This window comes from Parasteatoda tepidariorum, chromosome 7, assembly GCF_043381705.1.
Source record: "Parasteatoda tepidariorum isolate YZ-2023 chromosome 7, CAS_Ptep_4.0, whole genome shotgun sequence".
NCBI lineage: Eukaryota > Metazoa > Arthropoda > Arachnida > Araneae > Theridiidae > Parasteatoda > Parasteatoda tepidariorum.
In genome coordinates, this window is record NC_092210.1 from 111,673 (window position 1) to 136,542 (window position 24,870).

General features: G+C 28.8%; 1 protein-coding gene across 3 annotated transcripts; it reads left to right on the forward strand.

Annotated features, from left to right (window-relative positions):
• Nucleotides 1-24,113, forward strand: LOC107442325 (heterogeneous nuclear ribonucleoprotein F). 3 transcript variants are annotated; one of them, XM_071182978.1, is made up of 11 exons: nucleotides 32-184; nucleotides 1,426-1,509; nucleotides 4,790-4,887; nucleotides 13,422-13,577; nucleotides 13,655-13,798; nucleotides 19,225-19,363; nucleotides 21,489-21,640; nucleotides 21,720-21,859; nucleotides 22,433-22,568; nucleotides 22,643-23,233; nucleotides 23,747-24,113. In XM_071182978.1, exons 4-11 carry the CDS (start codon nucleotides 13,463-13,465, stop codon nucleotides 23,872-23,874), a joined length of 1,545 nt encoding a protein of 514 aa, XP_071039079.1. In that variant the 5' UTR covers nucleotides 32-184; nucleotides 1,426-1,509; nucleotides 4,790-4,887; nucleotides 13,422-13,462; the 3' UTR covers nucleotides 23,875-24,113. The 3 variants fall into 3 exon arrangements, with proteins under 3 accessions (XP_015911347.1, XP_071039079.1, XP_071039080.1); XM_071182979.1 differs by lacking the exon at nucleotides 32-184 and adding an exon at nucleotides 214-265; XM_016055861.3 differs by lacking the exon at nucleotides 1,426-1,509 and having other exon boundaries at nucleotides 1-184.
• Nucleotides 24,114-24,870: the final 757 nt, after the last annotated feature.

A 24,870-nucleotide genomic window follows, 5' to 3' on the forward strand; every position in this document is an offset into this window, starting at 1 on the left:
AAAGGCTTGTAATAAGAAATGGCAACAACTCATGCGCGTCGTTTACCGGTGTATAACTTTTCGCCATTTGTCGGAAAAATATCTTATTGTTCTATTAAATATATGTGCAACATTTTGTTGCATTTTAATTAATATTTCTCACTTGCTTATAGTGCTTATTTCATTTCATAATGGATAGAGATAGGTAGAGTTTATTACAAATTTACAACACTCAAAGCAATGTTGCATGTATCATTACCATGACGTTCTTTTTCTGTATTAAATTGTAAAATATTTAATTCATTTTAGAATGTTATTTAATTAGCAGTGATTAAATTTTAACGCATAGTTATTTTGCAAAGTATTGTCAAGATCATTATTATCGTAGTTATTTAAGATTATTATTGATCATTCGCAGCAGTGCATTAACTGACAAGATAATATAATTAAATTTTGCGGATAAATTTTTTGTTTCATCAATTAGCTAAAATCAGTTGTTTACTGATGATGTATATTAAATTTTTTTTTTATCTCGTGGCATTTTTTTGTGAAAAAAACATGTTGAAATAAGTTGTTAACTTCGAAAGCAATCCTTTCATTTATTAAGATTTTTCTATAAATTTGATAAAAATTATATTTTTTCTAAATTAATGGGGCTCAGATAAATAGTACTATAGTTTTAACCGCATGATTTTCACAAATTTTGCAAAATATGATCCTGCTTATGTAGATTGACCTTTTAATTTAACTAGATAAAAAAAAAATTTCAGTTCATCAAAATTGTTACTGTTTTGTAATGTTATTTTTCTATAACCCTTGTGTCTTAAGTGTAAAATTGTGTTACTATTGGGAGAGGATTTCCTTTTATCATCTGTGCCAATTAATTGATCTATTATTTCTGTTATCTGCAGCGCTAACTACTATTGCAAAGGTGCTTGATAGATTTTGAGCTTGTACGTTTTTTTTTAAAGCAATATATAGGCGTTTGCTCGGAGTAGGTCCTCTTCTGTGATGTTTTTTTTTCTTTTCTAATTTCAAGCGTAAGCTGCCCAGAAGTAAATTGGTGACTGTTATCAGGGGTCTGACTAGGTTTTTCTGAAAGGTACCTATTTTGTGAAAACTTAGACATAATTTGTGAAAAATTAAAAATTGTATTAAAAAATCAACACAAAAATATGGATTTATCATGTCTTAAGGGATACAAAAATAAAATTTTAAGAAAAAGTATTTTGTGAAACTAACGTTTTTCCTAAAGTTCAATTTGTGAAGGTACCGTTATACGGTAGTAAATTCGGCCTCGACAGACCCCTGGTTATGCTGCAAATCATGATTGTTGATATAAAAATCTTTAAAATTAGCAATCTTCTGAGCAGGAAATTACAAAAAACTCTTAGAATCGCAGCAACTTATTTCTCAGGTGCAATTCTCTGCATATTTTTTTTTCAGGGTTGGGGTTTTGGTTAGGACACAAGTGTCTGTTACTGTCTTAAACTGACTTAAAGTGTCGAAAACCTTTAACATTGGTAAAAGGTAAAAATTTTATATGTGTAACCATTGTATACATAATAATTACATATTTTAATAAATACTTTTTATGCAGTTTACTTTAATTTATTAAAATAAAATAATATAGTACAGTACAGAACCCGTTATCCGGAAATCAGAAAACCGGAAAACCAAAAAACCGGAATGAAATTCCATACATTTCCCCGCTATTTTCAAAAGAAAATTTTTTTTTCCTCATAAGATTTTAGGATTTTTCTTTCTACTTTGAAAGATGTTTATCTTACCATCATTTTGGAAATAATCATTTGTGTATTACTTCGTTTTAAGATTATTTCCAAATGTTTTTTTTTTTTTTTTAGTTGGGTTTAACAATAAAAAAAGACGGCTTTTTGTAGCGATTCAGAAAACCGGAAAAATCAGTTATCCGGAATAGCGATGGTCCCGATCATTCCGGATAATCGGTTCCCTACTGTATAACTTTTGAAGCTGCACAGTTCATTGAATAATAAAAGCAGGGATCTGTCCAGACATTTTGTGAAAGGTCCTGTTTTTGTGAAAATTGCTAAAAACCTTTTCAAGGAATTTTTAAATTGTAAATAGATAAGATTCTGCCTAACAATTGCTGCTACTAAATTAGAGATGCACATACAAATATTTGGTATTTAGCTTATACTGCTCAAAACAGAATATTCATTTCGGAAGAATAATGGAAACAAAATCACTCATATTTTTAATACAGTACAGAACCCGTTATCCGGAAATCGGAAAACCAAAAAACCGGAACGGAATTCGATAAATTTTCTCGCCATTTTCAAAAAAAGAAAAAAAATTTCCTCATAAGATTTTACGATTTTTCTTTCTTTTTTTAAAGATGTTTACCTTACCATCATTATGGAAATAATCATTAGCGTATTACTTCATCGTTTTTTCTTATTTTTAAGATTATTTAAAAAATTTTCAATTTTTAGTTGGGTTTAACAATAAAAAAACGGCAGATTCAGAAAACCGGAAAAATCAGTTATCCGGAATAGCGATGGTCCCGACCGTTCCGGATAATCGGTTCCCTACTGTAATTTCAATTGACATATTTTAAATAACACAACTTAGTTATATATCAATATTAATGTGTTACGCATTGAGTAAATTTAAACAATTAAATATATAATATTTTATTTAAAAAATTGCCAGAAATTAATTTTTATGTAATATTATCTATTAATTTTATAAATAAATATAAATTGATCAATTATTTATTTACAAAAATAATTATCATTTAATATCAATAGGACTGTGCACACGATGTTTGTAAAAGTAGAATTATTTCCTTAGAATACTACATTTGGAATTTAAACCCAAATTTCTTCTAATCAGACCCCTGAAAAGTGAATGCCTTATCCTTTAAATATGCTTTTAATATTGATAAATTATGTTTTTGCATGAGTATAAATAAAATAATAAACCCATCCAATATTAAAAATAATATTAAACTTTTTTAATAAAATAAAAACTTGTCTTCAGTTTGTTTCTTGTTCAAAAATTAACCTTTTATTTTACACAATATATTTTTTAAAATTGACATAATTTGAATAAAAGGGTTTTGGGCAGAAGTTTAAACTGTAGATTAATCCATTCTGTCCTAAACCTTGCCAACTCTGATTTTGAGTGCATAATCCTTTTGTTGCTTTAGCCATTATATTTGATATAAAAGGGTACCTATATGGAAATATCCCTGGCACTTAAATTGGCAACAAATTTTGTTTGTACTTAAGTTGGTGATCATTCACTAATTACGTATTTTTCTAACAATGGAAAGATAACAAAATATTTTTTACAGCTTAAAAAGTGCTTATTTTTTGTTGAAAATTTTACTATGCACCCTGACCCTTTACTTTATTATTTTAAATAAAGAGATCTAGCAATGTTTCAAAAGCACCTTTTCTTTCAATAAATAATTGAAAACTATGTTCTACTCAAATGGACAATTACTTTCATTTGATTTTTACGTATATATATACAAAAAGTTTTGATAAAATTGTATTATTAGTATTTAACTATTAAGATGTAAGTCGTTTTTAATTAAAAACAAGTGAAACAAAGCCTGCCCTAATGTTTTTATATATATAAATCAGTAAGTCAAACCATCTTAATTATTTTAATTGAAAAAATATTAAGTAAGACTATGGATGTTAGAAGCATTTTTTTTTTTTTTTGAATTAGCAATGTTTTCTGTTATGGATTTATTTATTTTTGATTTTAAGGTTTTGATTCAGAGGAAACAATATTCGAACATACATTATATCGAAATGACTAATCGATGATATACATATAAAAAATTTTACTTTCCTGGTCTTACTGAAGAACTATTCAACCAGTTTCATTCAGTTTTTGTATTTTGCTATGTAAAATTATCTTCTTATAAGTTTTATGTCCTATAGTTCGAAACTTTTTAGTTTATTATTAAGTAAAATGGTTTTCAAAAATATATACTTACTGTAAGTTATTTTTGCATGGAAAAATTTTTTTCATAACTTCACCTGAGCGATTATAGTTGGCGCAAGAGGTCACGATACGGAAATATCCCTGTGGAATACACAAATAGTAACATTAAGGAGTTCAAATTATGTAGCGTTCTCCTGGCCAAACTAAGGGGATCAGAAATCCGAATCAGGGTTGGCAAGGTTTAGGACAGAATGGATTAATCCACGGTTTAAACTGTCCAAACCCCTTTTACTCAAATTATGTCACAATTTTATCTGAACAATATTTCAGAGGTAAAATAAACATAGAACTAATAACGTATTGATAATTAAATATACTAGAAAATATTTGTTTTTAAAAGTATAATGTTTTATTGATATTGTTTGACTCTTCAATTTAAACAAAGGAAGATTAATCAGTAATTAAGTTTAATTGGTCCTCTCATTCAATAGTACATAACTGAAGTTTGGCCTTGCCGTACAGGTTAAAATATTAGGGACTAAGTGCTTGGTTCGTCATAAACAGGTTTATTTGTCTATAGTACTATTCAAAAATACTTTTATTTTATTCATGTTCAATTCTTTTAGCATAGTGGTGATACATCACCAGTGTCAGTAACTGAAACTAATGTTATGCCCTTCAAAACTGTTAATACGTTTTTCAGTTATTTTGTATTTTCGATTTAAACTACTATATTTATATTTAAAAACAATTTTTTTAAAAAAATATTGTGAAAAATAAGATTTCTAGGTATAATCTTTCTAGTTTCTAATATTTGCATAATGTTAAGATTTCTAAATGCTTAATTAAAAATGTTTTACTGTAGGAAAAAGGAAGATGAAGAAGAGCGTGATCCTTTTGTTCTGAGAGTTAGAGGACTGCCTTGGTCTGCATCCAAAGAAGATATTGTGAAATTTTTTAGTGGTAACTGTGACTCCTCTAATCCATCCTCTACTCATTTTCTACCATTACTGTGAATAATGATTAATTTTTAGATTGTATGTTTTGTATCACATTTAATGCTATTTAACGTTCTAAAGAAAAATCTTTACAGTTGTCAAGGGCGCCGGCAGAATAATATAAAAGGGGGTGCAACCCTCTAACAAACTACCCCCCTCCCCCAAATTTTTTTTTAAATATTCTGTTATTACATTTTGTTTTGTTATTACATGTACTTTCATCTGTTAATTTTTTTCAAGATACATTTCTTCATTGTTAACAAGATATTTATAAAAAAAAGTACGAATTTATGTGGTACAAAATGTGGAGGAATAGTGAAAATACTCATGAATCCCTCGAATACATCGATTTAGTTATTGAGGCCACACCTTTTTATCTAGCTGTAGCGGAGGAAATCAAAATTGGCCTAACTCTTGGCCTCAGCTACTACTTGCACTATTGAACGCACTTTTAGTACAATGCGACACACCAAAATATGGAATCGGTCTACAATGCCTCACGAGAGATTAAGTAGTTATGCTCAGTGTGCATAAGAAACAAATCAAAGATAACTCAGAATTCATTGAACAAAAGCAGATTTGGACAGCTAACAAGACGATAACAAATCTTGCTTGATTAAACATTTTTTTAATTGTTACGTATCAATAATTACTTAATTATTTGTTTTCGATTAAAAATATTTTTAATAAAAAAAAATTTATACTCTATAATTGTTTATAAATAAAGCCAGGGGGGTGCAAGTGCACCCTGCTGTCGGCGCCCTTGACAGTTGTATTCCTGAGACATATGAAAAGGAAAATGCTGATAGTTGTAATTTCTCTTAGTCTCAGATTAGTCATTGAATTTGTGGTTATTCACTAATTGTATAGTTTTGATACACTTTAAACTGGGGATGCACAACCTTTTTGAGTGAAGGGCCACTTGCACAGCAGGTTGGCTAGCGAAGGGCCGCACATGTATTTAGACATCTTAATGACAAATGTAGTAATGTTTATTTAAACATTAACGTTCTATTTTTTTTTATCAATAAACTTAGTAATATATTTTTAAAAATTTAAAGGTGTTTCATTATTAGAATTCACTCAAAAATAAAGATATTATTTTTTTTTTACAAAAAAAATTGCTATTTTTATTATATAAACAATAGATATATCAAAATAAATAAACATTGAACAAAAGAAACGTTTTTTTTTATCATATCATGCAATACGAAAATTCATTTTAGAATTAAATTCTAATAAATAAAAAAAAAAACTGCAATGCCCACAGAATGAAAGTAGGAAAAAATTTTGTCATAATTAAGTAATATAAATTCAAACTAAATATTTTAATTGAATAAAATTTACAGGTTTCAAAGAAAAGCCTGAAATAAAAACAAGACTGTGATAGTTCAAAATAAAATTCCATGCTTATTTTGTAATGTACTTTATTATTTAATTTTATTAATTATTAGTTTTTTATATCGTAAACATTTTCCTTTTTTTTTATCGAAAAAGATCACTTAAGCAACAAAAAATTGAAATCTAAACTACAAGCAGTGAGCAGTTTAAAAATTCACGTTTTTTGCCATTTTATGACTTTTTCAAGTTGCAATAACATTGCATTTAAATTAGGGATGTAACGAGTATTTGGCACCTTCTGTGAAAAATTCAGTTGGTTGAATGATCAGTCAAATATTCGGCAGAATATTTTTTAGAAATATATTTTTCTAAGTTTTTTTTTTTTTTTATATAGATATGTATTAATTTTTTTTTTAAAAAATTTATGTTCAGACAAGTCAATTTTGTCATTTTTTCGATACTTTGAGAATTGAGAAGGATTTTTTTAACATTTTTTGGTGTTTTTATTATAATCTAGAATTTTAACAGAACGTCTCATACTATTAATTTATTATCACTCTTTCCCTGTACTGTAATATAAATAACCAGTATCTTTGAAAAGTGTGATTTTCAGTATTCAAGTTTTGTTTCAGGAAAGAAGAAAAATTAGTTTTTTCTGTTTTTCTTTTTTTTAGTCATTTTTATTATGACTCAACATTTTTTTTTAAAAATAAAGTTACTAATAAAATTTACATTATAGCAATTTTTTTTCTTCAAAAATTATGGCAATGAGAAAAATTTAAATTGAGATTTTCAACTTAAGATTTTCGTTTAAAAAAAATTAAGAGCGTTTTTCAAACTTTTTATTATAACGCAGTAATTTTTAATAGCATTTCTATTGACTTAATTCTTTTTTTCTTGGCTTTTTCTGGTAATTTTTATGTTTTCTGTTTCGCTTTTCGACATTTTCAAACACGTTCTTGATTGGCCTTATTTTTTAGAGTTAATTTATAAATACTTTTTTCCAGGAAATATTATTCTGAGCATTGAAATTTTAGTTTCAGAGTTGCTATTCAGGGCTTCAAGTGCTGCGCATTTTGCGCCAAATCGGTATATTTGCGCATTACTGCGCAGAAACGACATTTTATGTTAAATTTGCGCCGAATCTGCGCCAAAAATGTTTTGGGGACCAACTAAACATTGCCAAATTTTAATAGCAAAAGAAAATTTTTTCTCTTGTTGATTTCATCGTTATTGATGTACCATCGTCTTCGTCAATGGAAAGCTAATGGCCTTCTTGCGCTATTCTATTTATAGATTAGTACCATGATCCTTGAATTAACTAGGGGACCATCCACTAAGTACATAATTTCATGTTGATCCTCAGAACAGTCAAGAATCACAAAGCTTCATAACCTCAAACTTTCTATCTCCGTTTTATTCATGTAATTAGATAAAGATAAGATTAAATAAGGATAAGAACTAATTGAGTTTCATAACTTAAATTTTTTATCTGAGGGACCATCCACTAATTGCAGATTGTTTTTAAACAATTATTTTACTTTGTTACTTTTTTAAAAAAAAAATTTTTTTTTTTACTTATTGCATTTTATTATTGTATTATTACCTTCAAAATTTTCAGTGCTCTTATTTTGTTTTAGGAAATAACTTAATAATATTTAGAGGCAAGATTTTAAATAAGTATGAAGAGAGGGGTTTTCAATATTTTAAATGCAGCAAAAAATCTTATGTTTTTCAGATTTGTCATTCAAAAATACTTTAATTCATCTCTTAATGATTTGATTTAAAGCAACTGATATAAAAAATTTTAATTATCACAGATTTGCTAAATATTATGAGTGTAGGGACAATATAATAATTTACTTCTGAAAAAATTTTTTTAGCTTCAATACTCATTGTATTTGCATTTAAAAATTATTTAATTTTTTTTAATCATTTCATTAATGCAGTACTTTATAAGTAACCAATTTTAATAAAAATTTATTAGGGGCCATTCACTAATTTACATTTGTAATATAAATTTATTAAAGTTTTCTTAATTTGCTTAATTCTTTACATATTTTTATAAATTTGGTATGATCAATATTAATCTTGTTAATGTTGTGTTGAATATACTATTACAAATAACATTTATTTAAATTTTAATAAAATTACACTCGATAACCTTAAATAATAGTTAAATTAATTAGAGTTTTGAATTACCTTTTACAGAATTAAATAAAGTAATTATTAATTTAAAAAATAGTATGAGCCACTCAATGTTGAATTTATTAAATTTTTTTTTAATATTTCGGCAATATTAAATAAATTTTTAGGTCTTTTCCACACTGAAACACCATTGATTCACTTGCTGTATGATGAAATGGTGTTCCTAGTTAAAGCATTGTTAGGGCGTTTTTTTAAAGAGTTTTGGTTTTCATGTTTGTCAGGAAAGGACTTAAAATCATTGGATGTAGAAAACGCAGAAATTTGGCAAAATTCAAATTTAATAGATGTTGGACTAGATACCACAAAGGTGATGACATCCTTATCTTCTTCAGAAAAAAAATTATGTATTTAGGTGTCAGATCTTTTTACTTGGCATGCACAAAAAATTTATTAAAAGCATTGCCTCAAAAAAATAGGTTACTGTGCCCTCTTAAAGTGTTGCATCCTGTAATGAGAATAGAAAAAACTTCTATTAAGTCAATAAGATATCTGGCAACAGTAACCCCATCCATTATAAAACCTGGAGAGGCATCTTTGTTACTGGATGAAGGGGGCAAGGTTACATGGGGAACCAGAAAGTTATTCTTCTGACTCAAATGAATATGCACAAATTGATGTGTTTTGGAAAAACTATTTTGTGAAGAAAGTTAATTTGGGAAATATCAAATATCCTCTTATAACAAAGCTCTATTGTGCGTACCACATGGGAATGCCGATGTTGAAAGAGGTTTAAGTGTGAACAAAAAGCTACTTGACAATAAGGCAAGTTTAAATTTGAATAGTGTTAATGGTTTGAGAGAAGTTGTGTCACATATCAACAAAATAGGGGTTTAAATAACTTTTAAGTTGACAAAGATATGATTAAAGTGGCTCGTGCAGCATTTAAAAATTATTCTGCTCGACTAGAGGTTGTGAAAAAAGAAAGCAAAAAACACTGAAACTGACGAAAGCAGATTGAAATCTGCTGAAATTGATTTGCAAAAAAAATTGAAGGCTTCTCAAGATCTCTTAGCCGCAGCTGAAAATATATTAAAGATGGGTAAAATAATAAAGACATGTCGATTATAGAAAGCGGACGGATCCTCTTATCTGAGGCTAAGTTGAGGATAGCAGAATATTTAACAGCATTGGAAGGTACCAAAAAGAAACTTAATTTGTTAATGCAGGGACCTTCAAAAAAGTGTAAAAAAAAAGATATGTTATTAATGGACAAAATTAAAAATTCTTGTTATTAAATTCTTCTTTTAATTCTATTTATTAAATATGCTCCAAATCTTTGTTTTGCTGCTCCAAAATTGCTTTTTTGTTGCTCCTAAGATGCTCCAAAACCATGTTTTGCCACTTGAAGCCCTGTATGCTGCTGAAAAAAATTTGCTATTTGGCCCCAAGTGTACGACGTTCAGTCGATTTTTTTTTCTTCCTTTTATTTTGCCGAATATTTGGTTTTTGACCAAATCACAATTCATTACCACATTCGACCAAATCATATTCGTTTCGGGGGGAAAATGTAGGAAAAGTAACTAGGATTTATGATAAAACTGCACCGAAATACCATATCAAAAAGTGATTAATTAATTGCGTGATTAACAATCACGTGCCGCAATAACATCATAGTTAAATAACGGGATCGTCAAAATCATGTGGAAAAGTATAGAAATAGCTGGGGGGGAAATTACTTATATTTATGCTGAACTCAGCACGAATAAAGCGTGTCAAATGCACGATTTAAAATTTGCATGTCGTAATATAATAATTTGAATTTTTTATAATACGTGGGAACGCATAGCAATAACTATCGAAAAAAATTGTTGAAAAAAAGGAAGAATTGCTAAGAAAAAAGATAAAAAAAATCACTTAGGTTTAAGATGAAATCGTCACAAATTAAGTGCACCAAAAAGTTATTATTTAAATGGGCGATCTGAAACTTACTTCGTAATAAAAATTTGGCATTTTCGAAATCACGTAGAAAAGCGGAAATGACTGTTTAAAAAAAAAAAAAATCTTTTATATTTGCGATAAAATCAGCTTAAAGAAAGCGCGTTAAACGTACATTTACTAAAGAATCTGTTAAAATTGATTGTGTCAAAACGTGATGACTCAAAAGTGCGATTAAAAATTGCCATTTTTAAAAAAAATTTCATTGTGTTCAGAAGCTCTCGCGGGCCGCACTTCAGTAGTCAAAGGGCCGCATGTGGGCCGCAGGCTGTGCACCCCTACTTTAAACCTTAAAAGTTTTGAAATGCTTATCATATTTTTATTGAGTAACATGGGTGCAAGAGGTCTGTCCACTGGACGGATTTCCGTCTTTAGAAAATGTTCGCGTAAGTTAAGAACAAAAGTGACTAAAAAACTGAAAAATTTACGGAAATGTCCAAAAGCAGAATTTTTCTTCTTACATTCTAAAAAAAAGTGCCTCTTTTAAAATAATTTTCTCTTTGCTTTGAATTTTAGTCGGAAAAATTTTTCATTCTTGGCCCTTTTTTCAACTTGCACCCAATGTTTAGTAATGTATAATGATAGAACTATAATGCTTCTAAAAAATTTCAATACTGCTAATTTTAAGCCTTTTGTACCAAAGTACTTTTAAATAGCCATTTACTTTTTAAATAATGGTAAAAAAAAAATTCTTTTTTCCTCATTACAATGTATTACATTTTATTATTACCTGTTTATTTTTGTTTGCATTTTATTCTTTAGTTTCTAGATTATATACAATTTAGTTTTGAAGTAATTTTTTTTTTTTTTTTTTTTTTTGTATGAAAATAACTATAATTATTGATTATTTATACTTATTTTGATCTATTTCTATAATGAGGAATCTATTTCCAAAATCGAGAAAATTCAAGCTCCTAGATTTCTCACCATGTGTAACAACTATGTGCAAAACCATCACAACATTTTGTAAAATTATCTTGATCAACTTGTTATTATTTTAATTGAAATTGGCTTTTGCGTTTATTATTGTTATTATTATATATNTATATATATATATATAAATTATTGAGATAGATTTTAACTGAGCCACAAACTTAGATACCCCTAGACAGACATTGTGGCAGAACATTGGAGTTCCTGCAAAGAGATTTTTCTTATGAAAAGTTATAAAAAAAACCTTTTTTTTTTTCTACAGGGATTTACATGTAATATTCGAATCATGCATTTAGATAATCACTTCAGGGTGCGCTCAATTTACGTCGATAGTATCATAAAAATTTATGTAATGTTTCAATTGTATTTTCGGCAGTTGATTTTCATGTGGATTTTAATTATAATGATACATTTCACACAACATGGAAAATTCAAATTTTGCATTTGAGTATTTGCTTTTACAGCAATTATTCTAGAGAATTTTTGGCAGTTATTGCTATTGATTTCTCCATCGTAATTTTGAAATCTGATATTTTTTTTATTTAATATAACAACCTAAAAAGCGCATTTGAAAGGGCTGATTAGCCAGGGCTTAATCCGGGTCGATTTTGGCACCGTTTTTCGGTACCTTCACACACACAAAAAAAAAAATCAGTATTTCAACAAACTTTGAAGAAAAGAAAAAACGCATCTTCACGAAAATTTAAAAAAAAAAAAAAAACGAAGGAATTAAAGTACTGAATAGTTTTCCAAGCGGTTCACAGAAAAGTGAATTCACAGTGAACGCCATCAGGTGACCTTCCATGCAGCCGCACTAGCTCGAAAACAGGCTTGATATGCTGATGTCACTTCTCCTAAGTACGCCATTCATTCAGCGTGAGTGGTGAAGTTTTTATATTAGGCAACTGGCTAAATTGAGCTAGCGCGTAAACAACTCAACACATTTTCCCAGACGGCAAGTGTTTTTGTTATGATTTGATATTAGCGTAAAACGTGTTCTATTTGTATTTTTTAACAAGATTTATGAAAAGTATTTATAATGAAACAAGGAAGAAATTTAAGTGTAGCGGGTGGATGGCTCACTGAATAGCAATTATTATATGAAGCGTTTGCACGCGATCGATAGTATAGGAACGAAATCGATTTTTAAAAAAATTTTCGGCCTGAAAAAACTGTCACTGAGGAGAATCCGTCACAGTTGATAATGAGGCACAGTGTATTAAAAATGCTACGGAACCAATAATTGAAGAGCAAAACAATTCAAGCTTTGTTACAATATGTGTATATGTGCTCAATATGTGTATGTGTTTTATAGTATTGTACTTTTTGTATACAAATGTAGTTTTTTTTTTTTTTTTTTTTTTTTTTTTTTTTTTTTTTTNTTTTTTTTTTTTTTTTTTTTTTTTTTTTTTCTAAACAATGCTAAATTTTCACAAAAATAAAAAAAAAATTTCGCAAAATTAGGTACTAGGATTAAAAACCTGTATTAGCATGATTTCAACGTCTATCTTTTTTTTTTTTTTTTTTTTTTCGGCAATCGCTACGGATTTCGTGATTTTTTAATTATTTTATTGTTATGATTATTTACAAAATGCAAAGAAGGAAATAATTTGTGTGTCTCCTTACAGAGTGCGAGAATATCACCCATAATATTAGAATAAAAAATTATTACATGTTCAATTAAAACAAATTATGTAGTTTTTTTTAGTAAACAGAGTGCTTTTGTTATTTTAAATTAGGAACATATATTTTTAATTATTGAAAGTATCTTGTAGAAAGATGTGTTCAATTAAAACAAATTATATAGTTTTTTTTATTAAACAGTGCTTTTGTTATTTTTAATTTGTAACATATATGTTTTATTATTAAAGGTATCTTGTAGAAAGATATTATTGTTATAGAGAATTTTGTCATAGATAGCTCGAAAAAATTCTGCTGTGAGGCTTAGTTCAAAGAAAGACTTTCTTTCAGTTCTTATTTATATATATATTAGTTTTACTGTGTGCTTATTTTTCTTTGTATGTAACTAAATGCTAGTTTTTATATTATTTTTTTGAAAAGAACTTCTGGTTTATTTTTCAGGGTGTAATTTAAAAAATGGGGCTTCTGGTATTCATTTGACTATGTCGAGAGAAGGGAGACCTAGTGGTGAAGCCTATGTTGAGTTTGAAACTGAAGAGGATGCTGAAAAAGGTTTAGATAAAGACAACGAACATTTAGGCAGTCGCTACATCGAAGGTAAGTTATAATTTCCAATTTCTTATTTACTTTATTTGTGTTTTATTATTATTATTTATTTGATGTATTTGTTTTAGTTTTTAGATCTAAGCCTAATGAAATGGAATGGGCTTTACGCAAATGTGGTTTAGATGGTGAAGAGGCCTTTGGTGATGCCTGTGTTAGGCTAAGAGGATTACCATTCGGATGCTCAAAAGAAGAAATTGCTCAATTTTTCACAGGTATTTTCATTATTTTGTTTGTTTGTTTTTTATCCCTGGTGGTAACTATAAGTAAAATGATTTCAAATATCCATTTAATTAATATTATTTGTTAAAAATTTTAAATTTGTTAAAATTGCCCAAACTTGTAAAATTTTATTTATTTTTAAAAAGAGGTTTATAAATTAATGGTCAAATTTTTTTTAATTTTTTTTAATGCAAAATGAAAGCAAGTGTTCACATATTCGATTCCAGATTTTCTCAAATCTCTCTTTTTTTTTCCAGCTTTCTTTTATATGCTAAAATTTATTAATATTTAGTTTTAATCATATTTAGGAATGAATTGCATTTAACTTTTTTACTCCTACTGTTTCTAAGTATTTTGAAGCTAGACTGCAGCATAAATATAAAAGTCATAGGACATAAAGTAAAAAAAGTTGACAATATTGGTGGCAATGGTTAAAATTGTGTTGGTTGTAGCACTTAGCACCATTCCTAGATTTTTTTTTTTTTTTTTTTTACTATCAATACCTGAATAATCATGAATTTAATCTGAATCTAACCTATTTCATTATACATTTTCATCATTAAAAAATTTCATTTAAAGATAAGTATGTTAAATTTAATGATAAATAGTTGCTCTTAAAACAATGGTGTACAGTTTTATTAACCTTCTGAGGGTAAGTCCTGACTTTAAACTTTTATTTGCGGGCTTTACTGCCTCAAGAAACCAGCTTACCCCATATTATTCAATGGGAAAGTAGTGTGTGGCAGGTAAATTTCTAGGGACTCAACCCTTGCAAATACGCTTATACAGTCTACAGTTGTACAGATTTTTCTGATACATGATTTTTAATGCTATCCGAGACTTAATGTTTTACTTCTCATTTCATATCAAGAGTTATGTCAAGCATCTTTCCCCATTAAGCTATCAATGTGTGAGATATATTGTGTATTTTTTTTTCTCTTATCACAAGTTTAAAGTTTATGAGCCTCTTAGGACTGGGCGATGTAAGAAATTTTATATTGTGATATGTCGTTTTTTAGACAGCGCAATATAGCGTATGTTTGAAAATTATTTTTTTTAATCAAAATTGCACAATTTTAAATCAACCAAATAGAAGTAAAATAAACAAAAGAAAATATTCTGAAAAATGCTTCTATAACATTAATAGCATTTCCTAATTTTTCGATTTTAATAATAAGGGTGGATTGATTTAATGCCAATGTCTTAAAGTAAAAACAAGCACGAGCTGTTTTACTTTTTAAATTTCGCAAAAATAACTAAATATGGAATTTTAAAAAAACTATCAAGGTACACTTAAGTACTGAATGTTTTTTCTTTTTTCAATAAAAATTTTTTTTTCATGTTGAGAAAAATAACTGCACTTCGAATAAATTTTTTATTGCACACTTGTCAAAATCTATAAAACTTATCTAAATAAACTTGAAATCTGTAGATCAATAAAGTGTGTGATGTGTTGGCAAATTGAATTATGGTGTTTTATTAGGATATTGTCTTTAAAATTCTGTGTTGTGTTAAACTATTTCTAAGATTAGTTTACTAGGTTTATTGCAGTTTTAGTTCTAAGTAATTTATTCTTATTTAGTTACAACATAGTCACTAACTTACCATTGCATTCTCATTAACAAGACTACAAAAATCCATCCATTTAGCCAATAATATTATAGGAAAATGAAATATAAATTAAGGTAAAGACAGTGTGAAGCCAAGCTATAAAATTAAATTCACATTTCCTCTTTGAGAGAGACTTGTTCGAAACATTTAAGTAATCGTGCAAATTGTGGTGTAGCTTTCGTGGGTATACAAGATTTATGTTGATGAATCCTGGTGAAGTACTGTGAAAAGTTTCAATGACAAGTGTGTTTGTTTATTGTGTGAATGAGGGCTAGCTGTGAATACAGCTTTAACTTAGTAAATACGTGAATACTGCTTAATTTTAGTAAGTATGTGAATTCAGCTTCAACATTAATGTTCCAATGCATTCTGAGATGTTGACACAAATATGATAGGTAGGATGTTACTATATGTGTATAATCGCTAGTTTTTGACTAAGAAAATAATTTTGTTTTTCACTATATATAAGCTACTCTCATTTTTCAGGAGTTGAAATTTTTAAAAAACACTTTCATTTTTTCTGCAGTGCATCAAAAAAATTCAGTGTTCTGATGTTCCAAATGAGTGGGGACTTGTACAAAGTCCCCACTCATAGTCATATTCTATTAAAATATGAAAGGTTTTTATCCTGTTCTTTCAAAAAGTGAGAGAAAGAGCATCATTTCTAGAGTGAATTATCTTTTAAACTTCTGTGATTTCAGAATTTTTTTTGTTAGGCTTTTTATATTATACTGTTACTTTCAAGAAGAAATAAAAAATTTCTAGCTATTTTATTGCTTCAACTCTTTCTTTACTGTTTTTAGTTTAAAATCAATAAATATGAAGATGCAGAATATAACAGTTTTGGTTATAACTATCATTTCAATTTAAATGTTATTACAGTCAGACCTGGATATAAAGTCACTTTTGCAAAGTCCCGGCTCACTGAATAGGAATTCTTTGTTACAGATTATCGGATATATGGTCAAGATTTGAAAATCGTTATCGCTTATAAGGTCATTTTTATCTGAGGCGTAGCATGGTGTCCACCACATGCATAGCAAATTGTTTTCATCATGCTGGTTTTGTGAGTTCTCTGAATACTGTGGATGACGAAAACCAAAGAAGAAGACAATATTCCTCTATCTGTTCTGATGGAAGATTTGAAAAAATCGTGGCCATGCCAATGAAGACGAAGCTGAATATGGTTTGATTGATAAGGAAATTGCCACTACTTCTGAAGCTACGATTTCTGATTGTTTCACAAGTTGTTGACAGTGATCCTGAGACTGTAGCTGTAACCCAACGGAAAGCCTTCAATGCAATAAATGCCATGCGAATTTTTTTTTTTTTTTTACAAACCATGAGGGAGCTGTGGAACATTTTGAGAAGTTACAAAATCTAGAAAACATTGTTCGAAAAATGAAACAAAAAACGAGACAGACCTGCATAAATGATTATTCTGAATAAGGAAAGGTGTAATGTATGTATGTACACTTTGAGGAAATTTGTAAACAGCTTTATTTTAAATAAAATAAAAAATTTAAAATCTAGCTTTCTTTAATTCTCTACTAATTCTGTTAAATATTTATTGACTTAAATATTTAATTTACGGCCGAACGTTTTCTTTTTTCTTACCATTTTTAAAAAATCCTAGTGTGTACTATTTACGTGCTTAGTTATGAACTGCTAATGAATTGGTTAAGAGGTCACCCCGCTTATAAGGTCACTTTTGCAATGTCCCTTAGGGTAACCTTATATCGAGGTCTGACTGTATAATGTTTTTTTAAAAATTTATTGGTTTTGTGGACAAAATAGTAACTTCGATAAGTCATCAAAAATTCTTGGAATTCATGGAAAGTTATAGATTTGAAAATCGTAAATGCAGCTGATCATCCCTTTGCATTGATTGCTGATCCAAGAAACCACTGGTAATTTTATGGTGGTCCGAGTTAAATATTGTCCCTGATCAACAGATCACTATTAATTTCAAGCCATTGTAAATCACCAGATTATTCAGATTGCCTTTGATATTGTTTGTTTTGCATTTAAATATATATTTTGTATATTTCATCAAAATTGTTTATGGTTTAGAAATGGGTGAAAATCCACCTTGGTGAATAATTTAAAAAATGGCTCAAACAAAATTTTCTTTTTTTTTCTATTTATTATCTTTTTTCTATTAATTTTCTTTTTTTCTATTTATTATCTTTTACCTGCGATCAATAAAACTCTCTATCCAAACACGTCGGTAAAGATTCAGTTTAAAAAAAAACATTTCAGGTAGGAGTTTTATTCTTGGTCTTTTCATTACATATTTATATAATTTTTCTAAAATTTTGCAAATTTCTATGATACTTAAAAAATTTTATTTAAGTTACCAAATTCTTAATTATTTAAGGAAAAGAAAACAATTGAATAAAAATGGTTTTAAAAAATTGAAAATAATTTTTTAGCCATTTAGTTTTGCTTTACAAAGTTAATATTTTGATACTTTATCTCAACTATATTAATGAGTCCTAAAATTTCTCTTTAATTTTAAAAATTTGGAATTCTTTTGTTTACTAACAATGTTATCTTCAAATAAATGTGTAGTGGCATGTTTGTAATGTTTTTTAAATAGTAAAAATTTTCGATACTCATCGGGTAATTACTATCCCCTTTAAATATATATCAGATAGAGACAACAATTTCCAAACGATATATATTAGATTTATTTTTTAAACTTAAGTTAATACAATTTGTAAAAATAATTTATTTTTTTTAAGATAAAATCAAGCTTATGGACCCTAATAGAAATGGAACTGTCATTAAACATAACTGCTCTGTAGGGAAGAACATGTTTGTAACCTGGAAATTATATTTTATTAAACTAGAATCTGTAGTTTTTATTTTATTGTCCCTTTTTGTACTTGGAACAGTAATTACACAAAAGTTTGGGACACATACAAAGTGATATATAGAACAAAATCTACTAATTATTTTATGAATATTGATTATGCATATTCAAGTGGACAGTTATATCAAAATATGTATGCATTTATCTCTATAATATACTAAATTACTTTAAAAATTCGGAACTGTGTGCAGGGGTGTCTGACTTTTTTATATTTTATTTTTTTAAAAATATAGTACAAAATGCATCTGTATATTTATTTTTTACTTGAATATTTTAATGAAAAATATTGCTTAAGTATGCAAAAGCTAACGAATTTGGAAAATATTCCTTATATATAATAATTTATAGTGTAATTCTAATTTCTTCACATTCTCAATAGTGGTTATGAAAAGTTCTTCAAAATACTTAACTATCTATTGAAATGCATGATGAATGCTTTTTCACTAATTTTCTCGTTATTTTTACCTTCAGATTGGCACTCTGATACAGTAAGTATCTAACTATAAAAGAAACAAGTTGAAATGGTGTATTAGTAGTAAAAACAAGGAAAATATAAAAAATATTTTTAGCCTACATTTTTTTATTTTTTTCATGCTGTAAAGTTGGTTTTAATAATTTACTGTGTTGATTCTTTTATACTAAAGAAATTCTGTATTAAAATTTATTCTACTTTCATTTTGAAGCATTGTCAACCTTATTTTAGAGTAAAGCATCGCTTGTTAATATTATTTTAAAGAAAAAATATTTTAGTGTCTCTTTATAGGGCTATTTAAATTTGCTCATGTTTTTCCTGATTTTGGTGTTCATTAATCATTTTCTTGTTCTTTTAGCTTTAAGTGATAAGAGGAAACTCTGTTTTAAAGGTTTACTTTAATATATTGCTTGAGTTTATTTGTAGTGTCCTATAATGGGTTGGATTTTAATTTAAAGGGTTGGAGATTGTCCGAAATGGGATTACCCTTCCAACAGACTTCAATGGGAGAAGCACTGGGGAGGCATATGTGCAGTTTGCATCACAGGAGATAGCTGAAAAGGCGATGGGGAAACACAAGGAAAAAATTGGGCACAGGTATTGAAGTGATCGGCCAGAGCAGGACTTTGTCCGTCAACTGGGCTATATTTCTATATTTATTATCAATATATTGTAATTTTTATTGTATTTTTTATTGTTGAGTGGGAATATCAGTGATGGAAATGGGTTTTTGTTTATTTTGAAATTTCTATTGAAGTGGGGTGGTTAGATTTTAATGTTTTGGGGTGTCTTCCTTCCTTTTTAAGTACTATATTTATGTCTCCAAAGTTGGTATATCCAAGATGGGAAAATAATATTTTTAAATTGTACCATTTCCATCACTGTTAATATTTTTTAATTCCTAGTAAATAAATATGTTTGAAAACTAGATTTTGGAGAATAAGCAAATGTCTCACTTTCCTGTAATTTGGAAGTCCTGAATTCGGTTTGTTTTTACAATCAAGTTTTGGCCAAGATTGATTATATATATATATGTTTAGCACTGTGTTGCATTTCATTGTCATTTGTCCAAAAAAAAATGGTTTTATAAATTATAAAAATGTGCTTTGACTCAGTTTTCTGAATATCAATGTTATTTTCTGCCGCAAAAGAAAGGGTGTTTCTTGGGATGTTTACTTTTAATCTATGATTTTTGTGGAGTGTTTAAAAGTTATTTTTAATAAAAGCCTAGTAGATGTTTTAAAAGTTACCTATTTAAAACAGCAATCAGTATTATTAGGATGCAATGATACAGCTGAGCCTGTAGGAACAAATTTCTATGTAATGATCTGCAACAAGACTTCTAAAAATTATAAATGAAATGTTCTGAATGCAAATGTCAAAATTATTTAAAGTATTGATTAGTTTATTTTAAAAACAAAAATTGCTGGGAAAGGTGAACTTTAGCTAATTGAATTAATCATTTTAAATTCTTGCATGATGAAACAAAAACTTATTAGCTGCGTATAAGATCTTGATTACTTGGACAAAAATAGTTGTGTAGGTATGTGAACGTAAATAGTAGTTTTACCCCAAACATAGGTTATTTTGCAGTGGCTTTGATTTCTCTAGGAGGTAAACTAGTTGATTACTTTCTGCTTTTTTTATTGATCGTAAAATATTACTGAGTATTTAAAAAAAATGGGTTAGGATTACTTATTTCCTTTAATTAATAATGACAAAGTCTAATGCTTTTTTTTTTTTTTTTTTTTTTTTTTTTTTTTTTTTTTTTTTTTTTTTGAGATTATGAGGAAAATAAAATGTCTGTAACATTCTTTGAAAACTATGACTGATTTAAAAGTATTGATTTCGTTTTTGTTTATTCTGAAGGTTTTAAAAATACCTTTTTAACTCTTGGTGCGTTAACTTTCGCCTAAACACAATTCCCAAGGCCAAGAGGTATCTCTGTAACCTTCCTTCTCTTTTTATTTGCCTCACCTGATTTAGATTATTATTGCTTGATTCCACTTTGAATAGATTTTAAGTTTCAAGCCGTGTGGCTTATTGTGGCTCTTATTTCAGTAGATTCCACACTTTTAGAGAGATTCCTAAATTCTGATGTTAGTCAAAATCGTAGCAATGATTAATCTCAAATTGCACAATTTTAAAGTATGAAATTGAACCGTAGAATAAATAACTGAATTATATTAGAAGAAAATACTTCGTTTGTTTATGTATTTTCTGAAGATTGATTTAAAAAATAACAAATCTCTAATAATTCAATCCACTTAATTGGCCATTTGAATATTACTTGAACATTTTTAGTGATTTTGGGTTTCTTTCATCCTTGTCAACTAAAATAAGCAAACCTTAAATTTTTTTCTTCTCCTCCTGTGCTTATGTCAGGTGCAATTAACAATAGATTTTTTTTCCCAGCTAAGATATTAAGTCTTACTTGAACTTGCTTATACTGCCCTTTTCAATACCAGCCAAAATAAGTAAATTGCAAACCTCCATCCCTCAGATACTTTTGTATGTAATATTTGAATGGCCTTTAAATTGCAAATTCTAAGCTTTTTAAAAATATTGTTAGTTTATTTTTGTTTATTTACGCTTATTTTTAGTTTATCTAAACATTTTCATACATAATGAAAGATACGTAAGCGTATTATGCATTGTTTTACTTTCAACCTTTATACTTTAATTGTTGTCCTTTAACATTGATCTAATTCAATGTTTGTAGATATATAGAAATCTTCAAAAGCAGCTTGCAAGAAATTCGGAATGCTATGGGCATGGGACCTGTACGAATGAGGGGCATGGGTGGATCTAGCAGACCTAGTCCATATGATAGAAATGATAGGTCTGGTGGTTTTGGTCGTGGAGGACGAGGAGGTAAGAATGCACTTCCAAGTCATGTTATTTTTCATGAATCAAAATATCTGTGTTAATGGATTTTTAAACAATATTGCAGGCCGTCGAGCTGGTGCTCCAACACCGTCTGGATTTGCAATGCGTGGTGGCTTCAATGAAGGTGAAAGAATAAGAGATACTGGTCACAATGTGCATATGAGGGGTCTGCCTTTTAGAGCTGTTGAAAGAGACATATTTGATGTAGGTCATGTTTTATGAAGTTATAAGTTTCTGTTGAATAATCACAGGTTCTGGCCATGACAAATTTATTGCCGTTTAGCAGTACCTTCACAAATTCAAAACGCCGATGAACTTTACAGGAAGTTAAAATTTATTCTAACATACCTTTATTTTTTTAATGAAACATTTTTACTCTCTGTGAAACTTTTTTCTATATGACCCTGTTGGAAAATAACTTTTAGTGCAAGTACTGTTAAATGCCTGTTTTTAAATTAACAATGGACAATGATTTTTATGGGTTTTTGAATTTAGGTGCAATTTTAAGCCCAAAATTTTACAATAGCAAAATAATTTTTGATAATATGGGGAAAAATATATAAAAATTTCCCAGTCATAAATTAATTTTATTCGTAGTGTTAATTTTTGAATATATCTTCTTACTTTACCATATTTTTGTGTTCATTTTTTAATATAATTTTTGATTTTCACAAATAAAGTCTAAATTTTCGCAAAATAGGTACCTCTCATAAAAACCTAGGCAGACTCCTGAGTCAATACTATTAAATTCATTACAAATATAGTTTTCTCTTCTAGTTTTTTTCTCCGTTGAAGCCAGTAGCTGTAAGAATTAAATATGAATCCAGTGGACGATCTTCTGGAGAAGCAGATGCAATGTTTGCCACTCACGAAGATGCTGTCAGGGCAATGAAAAAAGATAAAGAAAAAATTCGTACGTATAAACTGCTCTGACACATTGTGCACTCAAAAATGTTGCTGAATACTAACTGTATTGTTCTATTTCAGAACATCGATACATTGAATTATTCCTGCAGTCTGAACCTGACATGTTCCGACACGACGCACCCTATGGGGGTCCTTCGGGCATGGGGCAGTTCAACAGAGGAGCTCGTCCCTTTGACTCCGAAGAGGGTTATGGTGCCATGGGTCCGGATGATGGATTTGGTGGTCCTGGAATGGGTGATCGTGGCTTTGGCCCTAGTGGAGGTCCTGGTAGAAATTTTGGCTCAGGACCTGATAGAGAATATGATGGATTTGGAGATGGAGCTTCTGCTAGAGGATTTGGTGGAGGTGATAGAGAATTTGGATTTGGTCCAGACAAAGGCTTTTCACCAGCTGCTGGGGAACGAGGTTTTGGTAGCACTACAGACAGATCTTTTAACAGTGGTGTAGCAGATAGAGGTTTTGGGAGAGGAGCTTCCACTCAAGGCTATGGTAACAATGCACCTGACAGAGGTTATGGTGTTGGTGGGCGTCAGTTTAGTGGAGCTGCAGAAAGGCCCTTTGCTGGAGCTGACAGATTTAATGCTGATACTGGAAATGCTGGATATGGAATGTCAAACAATTATAGGAATGGTAACAGAGGAGATGGCTTTGGTAAATTTTATTCTTTAGATATTGCTGCTGACTTGTATGGTTGTAGTTTAAAAAGAGTTAACTTATTCTGGCCTCATAAGATGTGTATATAATAGGCATTTGCTAAACTAAAATCTATCTAATGCATTTTTCGCTAGCCGTGATCCAAGAAAGCCGCTAGAAATTTCCAAAAATCACCTATCACATTTATGTCTAAAAATTCTTGTATATTTTATTTAAGGATATTTCTTTTAGATTAATAAATGTGATTGAAGATAAAAGTAAACCTATACATAATTATTCATTTAAATTATTCTGCATATAATTTATTTAGAATTTCAATATTTTAAAATGTTAATGATTTTACTCGGAATTTTTCAGGATTTTTAAGTTGGGCTCATAATCACCCCTGCATTAGTAAAGTGACTTAATTTTAAGAAAACCTTTTCACAACATCTTATAAGCTTGCAACTGTGCTTAAGCTCTGATATTTATAGTTTTGATGATCTAAATAATGGAAATCTATCTTTCTAGCCAGTGATCGTGGGACTGACTCTGATTTCTTTGGATCAGGAAAGCTGTTTGGCGGCAACAATTACCAATCTGGTGGCAACAATCGTGATTTAAGTATGATGGGTCCCACCACATATCCAGGATTTTAATTTCATCTCTTTAGAAATGAACTTTTATAAAATAGTGTTTTCACTCTTCAACTTTGGCAGTATGACAACATAGCCAATCTGTATTGTAATTTCTCATTTTTCATCTCATTTTGTTTCATCCAAATAGTATATTTGTTTTCTGTTTACTGATGTCTATATATTGGACATATACTAATTGCTTCTGTTATTCATATGTAACTTAGAATAAAAATAACTCTTTATGAGTTGCTTAATTTTTACTATGTTTCTTCTTTTTTTTGTGCCTCAGTTATGCTTAAAATTTGTTTCTAAATTTTAACCAAATGAATATGCTTTGCACATTATTTAATTTATATATAGTCTGTGACTGTCTGAGCTTTCTGCACTAAGCCTCAAATCTTCTGTATTTTTAAAATATGCATTAAATTAAAATTTTGCACTTTTGATCTAGTTATATTTACACATACCTGTGTAATAATTGGCCCTCATGCCTTGCTCAAACTGTGACCTTGTGAATTTTCACTGTGCTTCGTCCTAATAGTACGAGCTGTTAGGCATCTGATAGTACAAAGAAAATAACTTATTTTTCTACTGTTTCAGATTTATTTGATCTATTTGTGTTGAAATGCATTCCTGTAACTGTACTGTTTGTTTCTTTGAATAAGTATTAAAAAATGAAAACGTGTAAAATCTTGTGAATTTTAAGTAAAATCATCTGTAATTTAAAACTTGAGGGTTTCGGAGATAAGCTGATCTTATAACTAACCTGATGGAGAGCTCAACTCGCAATTGTCTGACTGCACAATAATTCTTAGAAATTTCCATATTTGCTGCAGATATAGAATTCTTTTGTAGTTCTGCACCTGTTGGCTTACCAAAAAATCCCACTTTCTGTTGTTGGGAATAGCTAAGTATGCTATTTCATTAAATCAGCTATTATTGAGTTAACATCAGGGTGCCCACCCACCTTGAAAACCTCGAATTATCATGGAATTTTTTTATGCTGGAAAAATCAGG